The sequence below is a fragment of the Patiria miniata genome, unplaced genomic scaffold (assembly GCF_015706575.1).
Source record: "Patiria miniata isolate m_02_andy unplaced genomic scaffold, ASM1570657v1 HiC_scaffold_3, whole genome shotgun sequence".
In the NCBI taxonomy this organism is placed as follows: domain Eukaryota; kingdom Metazoa; phylum Echinodermata; class Asteroidea; order Valvatida; family Asterinidae; genus Patiria; species Patiria miniata.
In genome coordinates this window covers 43,418,866-43,431,365 of record NW_024037069.1, presented here as the reverse complement: position 1 = coordinate 43,431,365, position 12,500 = coordinate 43,418,866, and the positions used below count along the sequence as shown (strand labels likewise).

The window sequence follows — 12,500 nt, the reverse complement described above, 5'->3', positions numbered from 1 at the left end:
TCCAAAGGAACATTTTCGATTGCATTTTCCTTCGTAGACCGCAATTAATAAAGAGCTTTTTATTGTTGAGGATAAGCTAATTAATTAAACCACTTATATAGAATCGATAACAGCACTTTTTAACGAAACCCCTTGGATAAAGAGACAAATTAATGAACAAGTTAAACACTTTGGTTGTGTTCAGAATAATATCTCAAGATTTATATCACAACTTTCCGTAGTTTGATATAATTAAAGGGCCCATGTAGGCCTAATGTTGTTCCCAATGCAATCCTTCAAAAAGCACCTTTGTGTTCCATTTAACCTTATTTTCAAGTTCCATTTTGCCATTTGCAAGGGTGTTTTGTTGCCTTTTTCGGTTTTATGCTAATGCGACTTTACATATTCATGAGCCAAGTGATATCATTTAGGTGAAAAGTTCGATGTTATAGCTATGACAGCACCAAAAGCTGCCAGAATTTGGGATATTTAGCTGCCAACAAATGACGGTCTTTTCTTTGGTGATTCGTTGTTGTGTCAGTACATGGCAATAAGCCAACAGGCAATCTTCTCTCACAAATGTTTTCAATTATCAAATGTTTGTGTTCACAATTTGAACAGAAAATCCATAAACTGAACAGCGTCTTCCTGAAATGACATCACAGCAACATCACCCTCAGTTGTCCTAAAAATGTTAAGTGTTAACAAGGTGCACTTTTCAATCAAATTAATCAAAAGGGATGTCAATAATTGTCATACAATGAGGAGGAGTATAAAGTTGCACTTAATATTTTCCTATACGTAAAATTAACGTCATGAACCCTCTACGGAAAATGTGGTAGGCTCTAAATATGCTTCTCAATAGGAAGACATGCATGCTGAAACGTAAAAAGACACATGTTTGTCATACTGTCAGCATTGCATGTACTCTTAAGAAAGCTCAAGGATTTAAAATAATTTTAGTAGTGACTAAATTGTAACCATGGGCGTCGCCGAGATTTTTCTGGAGGGGGGCCGGCAAATATTCTAAATTGATAATTTTTCGAGGATGGGCGGAGGGAGTTCGCCCACACCACCACTCTTGCGGACGCCAATGTTGTTAAACGTGCATTAAATTAACAGCAACATGATTTCGCACCTTGTCTTTTTTCTTTTTCTTTTTGCTTTTCCAGGAGTAGGCAAGCGCCCCCCCCCCGCCCCATCCTGGCGACGCCCATGATAATTTGTAACCAATTATACGATGGTATTTAAAATCATGCTTTGTAAACCTATTAAAATTCAGGATCAAAGTGGCTAATGTCGCCAAAGAATGCTACACAATAATTATTCCTTATATTCGGAAATCAAGTGGAAAACGATTCGAAAATAAAAACTATAAACACTTGGCCAGTGACTTGAGTACACACATGTAATACCATGCCAGGCGTGTATTTAACACACCTACCGATCGAGATGAATAAAACTAAAGACTACGAAACAATTTATTAAAATTAGAAAAGTACTAACTAAAGAAAAACAAGATTAAGGGCCACAACAAATAATTGAAAGAAACTTTCACCATACTGTTTTTCTAAATGTTCGTCTAATTTCTATTGAAAAACTTAAAGTGACTACATTTTGTGCTGTCCGGTTACATTCGCTAAAACTAAAATATTATTTTTATTCTTATTTTTTCGAGAAAGAGGCTCATATTGAATCAACTTTAAGAGGATGTTTCCAAGACACCACACCTTCTTTAGATTAATCAATTTCACTCTAAAGTGTAGTGAATTCTTTTTGTAATGCATGTTTGATTCCTGCATTACATTAACAGTTTCTTTAAATATATGTTTTAGATATATAGACTTCGATACCCGCAAACCCTTCAAATGTCTATCGACTTAAAAATAAGAAGGAGATGAAGATAAATTAAGAATCAAGATCATGAGTTTAGATAAACTGGGAGATGTCGACGAAGGGTATCTTGCCTGCGGCCTTAGTGCAAGTTGCGCGTCTGTTATCCAAGCCATCCAGCACAGTAGCACGCTGATGAGGCCAGGTACTAGACCTGCTGTACTCGTAGAATGAATCGTATCTAGAAAGATCATGAAGACATTTTCATCTATATTAAATCGGTCGAGTTAAAATTCTTAAGGATTCTTCATATAAGTTTGATGCCAGCTTTGTATCACTTTTTTCAGCTCGTGTCAATTGGACAAGAAATTTGTCAATTTAACAAGAAATTTGTCTTTGCGAAAAATGTCTGTTTTGCCGAGTTTCTTAGATACTTTTTATTCCTATTATGTTTGAATCAAATCTTTACTTAGGATGGTATTCGGGTAACCTTACTGTTGTTAGCCGTTTTAGAACTAGCTTGTCAGGATTACACAGTACCAAACTGTTCGTAAAAAAATATCGAGTGTTGTCTTTTTTCGGAACTACTCGATCATCGCTCTTGACTCGTTCCAAATACTGTTTGGTTCGGCGTGACTTGATATTTGATTTTTGGTTTGGGTGTTGGTTTTAGTTTGGGGGGATTTTAGCTATAATTATTTCCCCCTATACCTACCCTTTATCCGCTAGACTCTGGAAGTTTTGGGCCTGGATGAACGTATACGGCTGGATTCTTCGGACTCCCTCGACATTGTCGCACAGCAATCTTGCCATTGTGGCCTTCTTGATCTCGTTAATCTCAGCTATAAATTACACAAGAATTCAAACGAAATGATATAGGAAAACACACACAGAGTTTACACATGAATCTGAGTGCAGGTAGTATGAGAAGAGCTTTTTGACCCTATTTAGAGGTTTGAATGCGGAGGAAACTGTTTCTTTAAAATTGAATACGTTGATTCAAACGTTTTTGCCAAGCTTTATAATTTAAAGTCTTTGTTTCTTTAGCGAAATATTTTCTAATTGTTTTAACAGCTCATTTAAAGCATCGAAAATTATCTGTAGTAAATGTTACTAGCTGTACCAAATGAAAGATAGCCTATACATTGTAAATGCTAACATTTACGATAGGACTCAGGGCTTGGCTATCCGTACCTGTAGTGAACTGGTCCGAGTTCAGATAGAAGAAACGATCGCCGAATTTGAGTCGGTGGAACTGATCGGCGAAGATGCAAGCCAAGGTCGGTCCGACCAGGGTGTTGGTAAGGGTTTTCTCAAGGACGAGGCCGACGAAAGCATCTATGTCCCTCACATCCCTGTTGATAGAATTTGAGAGTAAAATATCGAAGAAACCTCAAGACGTTCCAACATGCATTAAGAAAAATCATGGATACTATACTTGGTTAAAAAAACTGCCGGTAATTCTGGTATAATAAGAGTCAATTAGAAAAGATCTTAACGTGTATCAACAGCACACAAATGCAGTCTCGTATTTCATTCAATAAGCATCTGTCGTTCTCCAAATGTCATGTGGGTTCAGTTTATTAAAGTACATGTATATGTCGTTGTTATTAAATAGTACTATAACAAATTGATTAATCTTGTTTTAATCTGTCTGAGTGTCTGTTGTACGGTGATAACATTTTTCCTAATGACGAAACGTCAATACCCACATTCACTCAACTTGTTCTCGCTATAATGCCAAGTCCGACATTATGTATTTTTTGTAATGACAACCCGTAAAAGGTTAAGATTCGCGCCTTTGTAGGTCATATGAAGTAACTCGTTCATAATTATGGCCTAATTTATACCGAGTTCAAGATTATATCACACGAGGCAATTTTCACTGCCAACTTAGTTGCAACCAATTAAATTCATTGCAAGTTAAAGGGGCCATCGGGAAGACAAAAGTACATTTTGTCCCAACCTTTTGTGGAAATCCCTCAGATCAATTTCAAGAAATCAAAATATCTGTGGTTTTCTTTGTTGAGGATATCTGGAACAAGTTGCCCGTAAATTGTGTGTGGCATGACCTTGCAGACAAGTTTTACCCGTAAATATCCCGTAGATTCTGGACGTCTGGTCGCCTCATGATGTCCTGATCAGCAAGTTCCTTGAAGCTGGTGACGTCATCAAAGCCACAGAAATCCGTCCTGATGGTGGTGTAGCTGGGGATACCGTGGTCACGTGCTCGTTGAATATTCAGTGCCGTGAGGTCGAAACCATCTCTGAAAACAAACCAATAAATGGATATAAAGCTGTTTTTATATATTATGTCATCCTGTTTTTTTATGCATTAAGACCTCAGGTTGTCGTCGTTCTCCACATTTTTTTCCAGTGGAAATACTGCATTTTGAACATTTGCCTTTACTTATTCTATATTAAAATATCCTACGCTGTCTATCTGTCTGTCCGTCGGTCTGTCTGATGTCGGTGTGTCACGTTTGTTTGGAGTGTGTGGAAGCAACGAATTCAAGGGTTCTAGGAGACGCTTGGTTACCAACGTTTCCTCTGATTATGCGGTCATCCAGTGTATCAGATCAAATAGAACTCTTATTCCGGGTCAAATCTGAGCCGAGACTTTACAGACTTTAACTAAGATGGACTTAAGCCTGCGTCAAACGACGTTACGCGCGCCTTAGCTTCGATTCGAACCACTTACCCAACCACATCGGGGTCACCGAACAGGTTATCCATGAGGGCGTCCGAGAAATGCCCATCCACCACCTGCGAGTTCTGAATGGTCATACCTCGGAGGATGGAGTCGACAGCGCCGTCAGGGATCGACTCGTCGTACATGTAGGTGGCGTTGAAGAACGCCTCCGAGAGTTTAATCTTCGTTATGGTAGGCTTGTAATTGCTTGTCGCACGAGTTATGTCGAACGGCACTAGAGTGTGGCCGAAGCGGTAAGCAGCCGCTGCGAAGACATTAGAAATGGTCGCATCTACGGCGGGGTCGTACGCGTACGGAGCGTCGGGTGAGAGTCCCGCAGACCTGTACAACTTCTCTCCGATGATCAACGGTAGGTGCTCGTTGTACATGATATGCTGCCACTCAGCACCCACGATCCTACGGGCCTTCTGGTAGACATCATAGGCGCTCAGAGAGGGGTCCAGATTGAGGAGTTGTGCTGCAATGCGGTTGTGTTCTCGTAAGAAGAGGGTGTGTAGGGACGTGAGGCCTGGCTGCTCAGCGGCCCGTCCGTCACCGGCCTTACCGCAGTAGATTCCTGCTGATGCGTCGACTCCGGCGCATCCAGCCAGGTCTTCATCTGGTGGCAGCAGCTCGCGGCCCGTCACGCTGTCTGTCTGATGCTCCATGAAACCAGCATCTGCAGTGAAATTATCGTTGATAAATATTCGTAAAAATGAAATGTATAAAAAGCCACAAATTGGCTTACAACCACATGGAGCTCCTAATGTGAAACACACAAAGCTAATGAAAAATGACTACTTTTACACAATTGGCAGTTTTTCATTAACCCAAAGTGCTATTTTTATGATTTTTTTCAGTATAGAAAGAAAAAGCTCTCAGTTTTAATCTGATACCAAAAACATAAAAATCTAAATATTTTTTAAAGGCAAATGTTTAAGGGCTGCTTTTTTTTGGGGGGGGGGGTTCACCTTGCAAATATGAGTATCACCCTTTTATCCACGGAGCCAAGTCTCATGTATAACGTATTAACGCCTGATATCATTTATTCCGAAATCGGGACTAAGATTGTGATTGGTCAATTTCGATGCCGCGTTTTTGTGATACAAGAACCTGTACAAAAAATGCTACTCATCGTGGGCGTGATGTTCACCCACGCGGGCAGCTCGAATTACGCGTGTATAGAAGTCGCCTGCTGATTGGTCAGTTTCTCTAGGTCATACGCAGTCTAGTTGCATAATTAATCGCCGAATTTGTTTACGTATAATAGACCATGGTCGGCTCCGCCACGGCCAGGGGCTATTATAATTATACATGTAGACTAGCATATATTTGTGTGTTAAGAGGAAATTATAGTTGGATGGCTCTTAGTTTATTTTTTTACTTAATAGTATATTTCAGGGAGGCTGTTCTGACTCTAGAAGACGTTTGAGTTAGGGTTAGCCTTATTCTAGCACTGGTTGCAAATCATTTCATTTTGTTGAAATATATCTCCATTCTATTTCTTATCTCAAATACTGCAAGCATGATGATCAAATTAAAAATTACATTTTTAATTTTTCGTGTAAACATTTTATATACAAGCTTACAGTTCTGTTTAATTTTTTTTTTTTTTTTTTGGGGGGGGGGGTTTAATCGGAGATGAAAAAGGGCAATTTATAAAACGAGGGTACCCGCAGCGTTAACTATTCATTGCTCATGAGTTTTTGAATCATTGACCTCACGTCAATTGTCTGTAGTCCGGAAATTAGTCCATCGAAATGATAATTAAGGTCACTGGTCAGTTGTTCTGGCCATTAAGGCAAGGTGACTGGTCGCAATCTGATTGAAAACGTGACTACTTTTTTGTGCACTAATTCCGTACCATTGCCCTGGCCTCTATCCTCTTTCACTGTGAAGAAAAATCAATGTACTATCTGAACCCATACCGAAACAAAAGTGGCAGGGCCTGATACCGGCCAGCTGCATTTAAATGCCGTCTGAGATCTTTTTTTTAAGAAAAAGTTTGGAGTATACGTTCACTTTCCTATGGGAGCATGGTTTAAAACCGCTCTTGAGCGAAGACTAGTGTAACATATAGATTTGACTATAGTCTTTGGTTTGTTTGACTATGCTATATGTTAGGATAGGGTAGCTGTGGCTAAGATCAGGATGAAGAGATGACTACGAAGACTATACAAAGACACACTGGTAATGACTATGAGCTCGGCTATATGGAAAACTGGTTTATTTTCAAGAACTCAATATTCTACCGGTATTGTGTATGTACAGAACTATAACCTCAGACCATACGGCTGCATCAGCTTATGGGTATGGCTGGGTACTAGAATACAGAAGTTGGAGACAGAAGACAGAGGTTCTGAAGAGTTGCCTGAAGTGGGAAAGCGTGGACCTTTTATACAATTTCTGAGGGGCAACTTTGAGTGAAAATAGGAGATGATGTCATATAAAGAGAACATAACTTTCATGACATCATTTCTGAGTAAAGGTAGACTGACCATGGACTGACGTAATAGTCAGTCTGGGGGAGTACCCTTATGAGGTCACTTTCCCCTGTACAAGGGTTAAATCACAGTCTTGGTATGCTGTGGGTGTATTGCTTGGAAAAGAGTGACGTAAGACCTTGGGGTGTAATGTGGAACACCTGTTGCGGGAATGGTAGTATGTGTGCTCAGGGACAGTCTAAATTTCGGTCTTACACTAGTATCTATTTCCCGCGCACCTTGAGTTATAGGTACGTGTAACATGCGGTAACGTTAGAAGTTTGTGTTAGCGTACATAAAACAGCCTTCAGTCAAGCTGCCCTAACAACAATTTATACCATGCTTACCATCTGCCAATTCGCTGGCGGTCGCGTCATCGGAACCGTAGACGAATGACGCATCTAAGTAGGTAGTAATGGAGTTCACGTGCTGTCGGACACCAGCTGAGTCCGTCTCGAAACTAGACCTGACGAACTGGAAGCAGGATTGGACGCCGCCAAACACGGGGTCTGACGCATCGATTGGAATGGAGAAACACTCGCCCTCTACCGAGCAATCTGAACAGTCAACTGTCATGGAAAGAAGGCAACGCCTGATTAGAACAAGATTATTCTTTGGTATACTTGGAGTTTGGGGCTGGGTGTGGGGGTGGGTGGGGTTTATTTACCACTCCACTTCGGTTGGAAAATATGTATACAGTTTTGCAGGTAAAAAAAAGATATATTATGCTCATCATTATTTTATGTTGTTTGTATCAGTAGAATATAACAAATATCTTCGCTTATCACTAATACCTCCCCAATGCGTGGCATTGAACTGTTAGTTAATAACCAATCTGGTAGTAAACAACGTTAACTTTATCTGGAAATGCTATTGTTTAAGGCTGAAAGCTTACGAGGGAGGGCATCGTGAGGAGACACATTTTTTCTCTATGAATAGACAAGTTCAAAATGTATTTAGATGACATGAAAAAAAGAAGAGCCCGCGCCATGCTCAGTAAAATTGGACATAACAGGGGTAATACTGCAGTTAATGAAAGGCAGTCGAAACATTTGTGATTACCGAAAATGAACCTACCGATATAATGAGAAAAAACTTTGCTCAAAGTGAATAAAGGGATTGTACTTAAATACCTGGTGTAATTAGTCCTCAAGAAATGACATCAGTCGGAAACAAAACCAACCGTTGAAGATGGTTTGGAAAACATGTTCTTTGGAGCACATTTTGTATGTGCGTTAGCAACTGAATCCATGCAGTTTAATTACGAGACCCAAGTTTTCTCTGAAGTTTCTGAAAATGTAAAATATCCTATGCGCCGTCAACAATGCGTGCAAATGTCTTTCCCAGTGGTCTCCCCAACTCTCCCTTTGTAACCGTTGAGGGAGTGCTTGTGCATGAAGTCTATAATACTTGCGAGTCTTACCTCCACTTTGGCTGTGTACTGCGGTCAGGTCGTGGTCAGTCAACTGTCCAAAGTGCATGGTCAGTGCGGTCAGCTCTCTGATGACCGCTTGTCCGTTATCGAACACGGCACGAGATACGTCTCGTGCGCTGGGCAGCGCTTCCCCGTCAACTACGGACTGTGTCCGAGGTTCGGAGAATCCTGAACAAAACAAAAATCAACTAAATCATTAATGCACGAATGTTTAACATAGCACGATTCCCGTAGAAAACCTTCAATGTCTTGTGAAGCAAAAACTATTGTCAAAAGAAGAAATTAACTCTGTTGGAGTGACACGTACGCCCTCTCGTGGGCAGCCTTTCACAGTCCTGTTTGCTTGTTTGTGAATTTTGTCCTTTTGTCTGTTTTCTATAATCTTGTAGTTGTTTTCTTCAACAATAATCTGATTGTTTTTGAATAAGTTCATGTGTGTGGGTCTTTATACCGTTGTTGGAACCGGGCCCCAAACCACCACATAACTCTTTTCTCGGGCTTCTTGCCAGTGCACTTCTTAAACACAATGTACAACATTTCATGCACGCCCCGATCGTCCTTTCCTCACCATCCTCGTACGCAATTGGCGTCACTCGTGTCAGTGTTGTGTCGATTGATCCCTGGTCTACCTGGGCGATGTTGTTACAAGTCCCGTCAAGCGTCCGGTACGCGGCCGTAGTAACGCATGCTTCTGTCCTTCCTAAGATGGTCCTAATTTGAGAGATGCGACGTTGGATGTCCTCGGCTGAAAGCCTGCATTTAAGAATTGTAAATCTGGATCATTATCGATGCAGAAGAATACTATCTGGAAAACAATGGCAGTTCCGTCAGGTTAGTTCGTTTTTGGCGCGAAGCCGTGGTTTAAGCGATGGCATTGCTGGTGAAGTTTTGGTAATGATAGAGGGATATATCAGAGTTTTTGCGGGTTTGTAAAGTGGCCCATTTTAGACAAAACAAGGCGTCTTTTGTTACAATTATATCGATCTAAGGAAGAGGAAGTGGTTTCAAGCAACTGCCACTCCCCGCCCACAATCCGCAATGGTGCAGCGTTTTCCCGCCTTTCAGCTCATATACTCCCAGGTTCGAATGTTACACAGGGCGACCGAAACTACTCCTCATATTAACTTACATTCTCGAGAACGGACCGCGTTTTTTCTGGAGCATTCTAAGGAACCTCTGGAGTCGTCTTCTGTTCGTAGGAGATCCTCTGGCACTGTTGAATTGAGTCCACAGGCCGAAAGGTGTTCGTCCTGTCATAAACAGCCAATCACAAGAAGTCAATCTTGCCGCTTGTTAGTTGAACAATATAGGCCTAGGCATTATAGGACCATTTGTCGTTCATGCATTTTCTTTCCTTTTCCATTAACAACACCACTAAAATGTAAAGAAAAATGTTCAAAACCTAACTTGGTGAGGTTTCAGCTCAGTGGATGTTGCAGTGTTTGGGAAAACAGCACAAAAAAACATTCATAAACTTTTCATGACGAAACACGATTCCGTCTGTATAACTATTCATTTCCAAAAATCAGTCAAGTGACTAATTTTTGGATATCACCTGCATTTCTTGATTTCTACTCAATGTTCTGGAATAATTTCACGGGGTGTTAAGCGCCAGTACAATCTTTAATCCAAGTAAGGTTTTTGATAATGATTGGGCAGGTTACTTTTTGAATTAATGCACATGATCCCATGTGTCTTTAAAGTGATACGACAGCGGCAGATCGTTGTCCCATCTGACACGTCTACCTTAATATTTTCAGCAAAACCATTGTGCAGTTTATCTCATACGTGTTTCAACGCTAATCAGTTAGCGAGGTATACACTGTTAGAGGTATACACTGTTATTTCGGTTGTGTACTGTATGAACCTAGCAACCAGTTGTGTAAAAATATTGAACAAGTTGTGTAAACAACAGTTTACACAAGTTGTGTAAACAACAGTTTACACAACAGGCTGCTAGGTTAATATACATGTATTAATGTTGTTATAGTAGTTAATTGAATTAAAAAGTTGTTTCGGTCATTCTTTTGACACCGATAACAAGGATATGACGATCAAAACGTGCTACTCACTTTAGGATCATATATGTTTGTTAGTGAGTGAAAAAAAGAAACATTTTGAGCTTATGGCCCCAAAAAATCCTTCTTTTTCTGATATGGAGCTTGCCCCAAACGTGGTGCGGCGACTCGGCTTGTTTTTTTCTTCTTTTTGTTTCTATAAATGTCGGCTTATGACTTCAAATGGTGTCCGACTAAATTTAGTGCAAAATATATGGGAGCCCAGAGAGGCCACATAAAGCTTATACTCGATCGTAACCCCATCTAAAAACACATTAAAATTGTGCAGCAGCAGTTATTGCAATATTAGTAAGATATTTACCTTGTTCTTTCAAACGCCGCTTTGTTTTTTTTTTAAATTGGTTATTCCAATGTGAAGTTATTAATTTTTGAAATCGAACTGTCCGAAATGTCATACTAATTTTGCGTCATTTTAGAATAAAATCTTGAACAAAGCGTCAAATCTAAGTTTGAAACTTTTACATAACTTTTTAAACATCATAGTAGCATCACAAATTTAAATAAAAATGTTAAAATCGCCGAAAATTACCCCATGTCATTTTGCAATTGTTTCTCTATTCGTATAGCTCTGCCCAATTCCGCCTTGTTTTGATATACCACGTCACCTTTGTTCTTTTTATTTGTAAAAAATGAAATAACACATTACTTTATTAAATTTACATCAAATCAGATAGAGTTAATTATTTGTACCAATTCTAAGTTAAGGTCGCATACCTTCCGTCTTGTCCGAGTATTCTCGCTTGTTTTCATCTCGAAGCAGTAGATCTTCCAAATCTTCCAAGCTCTTAATGTCCTCATCCAGCAAGATGCAGGAGGCAACGGATGCCAGCAAAACCAACAACAGAAGCCTGCAAAAATGTAAACGATGGCAAATTGAAATTTAGATTTTGAGGGAAATACAGTGTGAATTTAAATGAATGTTGTTTTAGCTTCGCAATACGACGAGGCAGGTTTCACAGTGGTAATTTCTTCACCGTCCACCGCTGTGGCCCGAGTCCGAATATCTTCAGGAGCTTCTAGATGCGTCCTCTTGTGTCAGCCTTGTTGCTAAGGTAATAAAGAGCCTGGTCTGGTCTACCCTCTCAAAACCATTCAGTAATTCTATGTTTCAATGTGGTCCTCGTAGACTTCTATATTCAAAGGCTGTACAGCTTCAGCTCCTGGAGTACGAGAACTGTTGTACGAGAGATGTCGAAATCCTTGAGCCAATTTGGTTGTTCTTCTTTATACTTTTTCAAGTTGTGTGATATCTTTCTTCATGCCAAGATTCCAATTCCGTGGGTTTTTCCTGGAATAAACTCCCGGCGTGTTCCTCACACCTATAAGACTGAATATTATTTACATCACCGTCTTCTCCCGATATAGACTTCTTCGATATTCTGAAATACAGTGCCATTGTGTTTCATTACCAAAAGAAATGGTTAAAAATTAACCAATTCAAGTTGAGGTGTAGTCATACACATCAGAATACACGACAAAATAATGCAAGTATGCCTTATCTTACTGTCCGAAAAAAAGGAAAAATTCAGAAGATGAAATTTGTGACTAAGAGAAATCTTACTTGGACATTGTGAAGACCTGTATAACTCGCAGCTACGTCAGTCAAATCGTGATACCAGATTGATGTCGATTCACGTATAAGCTCCGTTTGACAAGATTTAAAGCACTGATGAGCATAATGCGAAAGGTGTCATCAAACCAAACACCAATCACCTAGTTAGTCGTATCAGATAGCAATCGTATTGCCCAATCAACGAACTCGTATGTTGGAGGACAAGTGGTTGGCAAATAGCTCTTTTTTATAGTAATTATGACAATACGGCGCCAATCCTTACTATAATTCCAGGAATCTCTGTCTGTCTGCCTGGCTGTCTGTCTGTCTGTCTGTCCGTCGATTATCTCAGAATGTGCAGTGCCAAGTTTGAAGTTGTTTGGACGAGCGGTTCTCGAAAAAGCTGCAAAAAAGCAGCATATTTTTTTAGCCTCAACGTGGCAGATTA

General features: G+C 40.0%; 1 protein-coding gene across 1 annotated transcript in view; it reads right to left on the bottom strand.

Annotated features, from left to right (window-relative positions):
• LOC119736842 overlaps positions 1 to 12,373 on the bottom strand; it is a 20,219-nt gene extending 7,846 nt beyond the window's left edge. Inside the window, exons 1-11 of the mRNA XM_038210852.1 lie at positions 12,062 to 12,373; positions 11,215 to 11,348; positions 9,552 to 9,672; positions 8,991 to 9,175; positions 8,411 to 8,590; positions 7,335 to 7,556; positions 4,514 to 5,183; positions 3,903 to 4,079; positions 3,007 to 3,167; positions 2,528 to 2,654; positions 1,910 to 2,053 (exon numbers count right to left, since the gene is read on the bottom strand). Of these exons, the coding sequence (XP_038066780.1) occupies positions 1,910 to 2,053; positions 2,528 to 2,654; positions 3,007 to 3,167; positions 3,903 to 4,079; positions 4,514 to 5,183; positions 7,335 to 7,556; positions 8,411 to 8,590; positions 8,991 to 9,175; positions 9,552 to 9,672; positions 11,215 to 11,348; positions 12,062 to 12,069 (2,129 nt within the window). The 5' untranslated portion in view covers positions 12,070 to 12,373. The remainder of the gene's footprint in view (positions 1 to 1,909; positions 2,054 to 2,527; positions 2,655 to 3,006; positions 3,168 to 3,902; positions 4,080 to 4,513; positions 5,184 to 7,334; positions 7,557 to 8,410; positions 8,591 to 8,990; positions 9,176 to 9,551; positions 9,673 to 11,214; positions 11,349 to 12,061) is intronic.
• Positions 12,374 to 12,500: the final 127 nt, after the last annotated feature.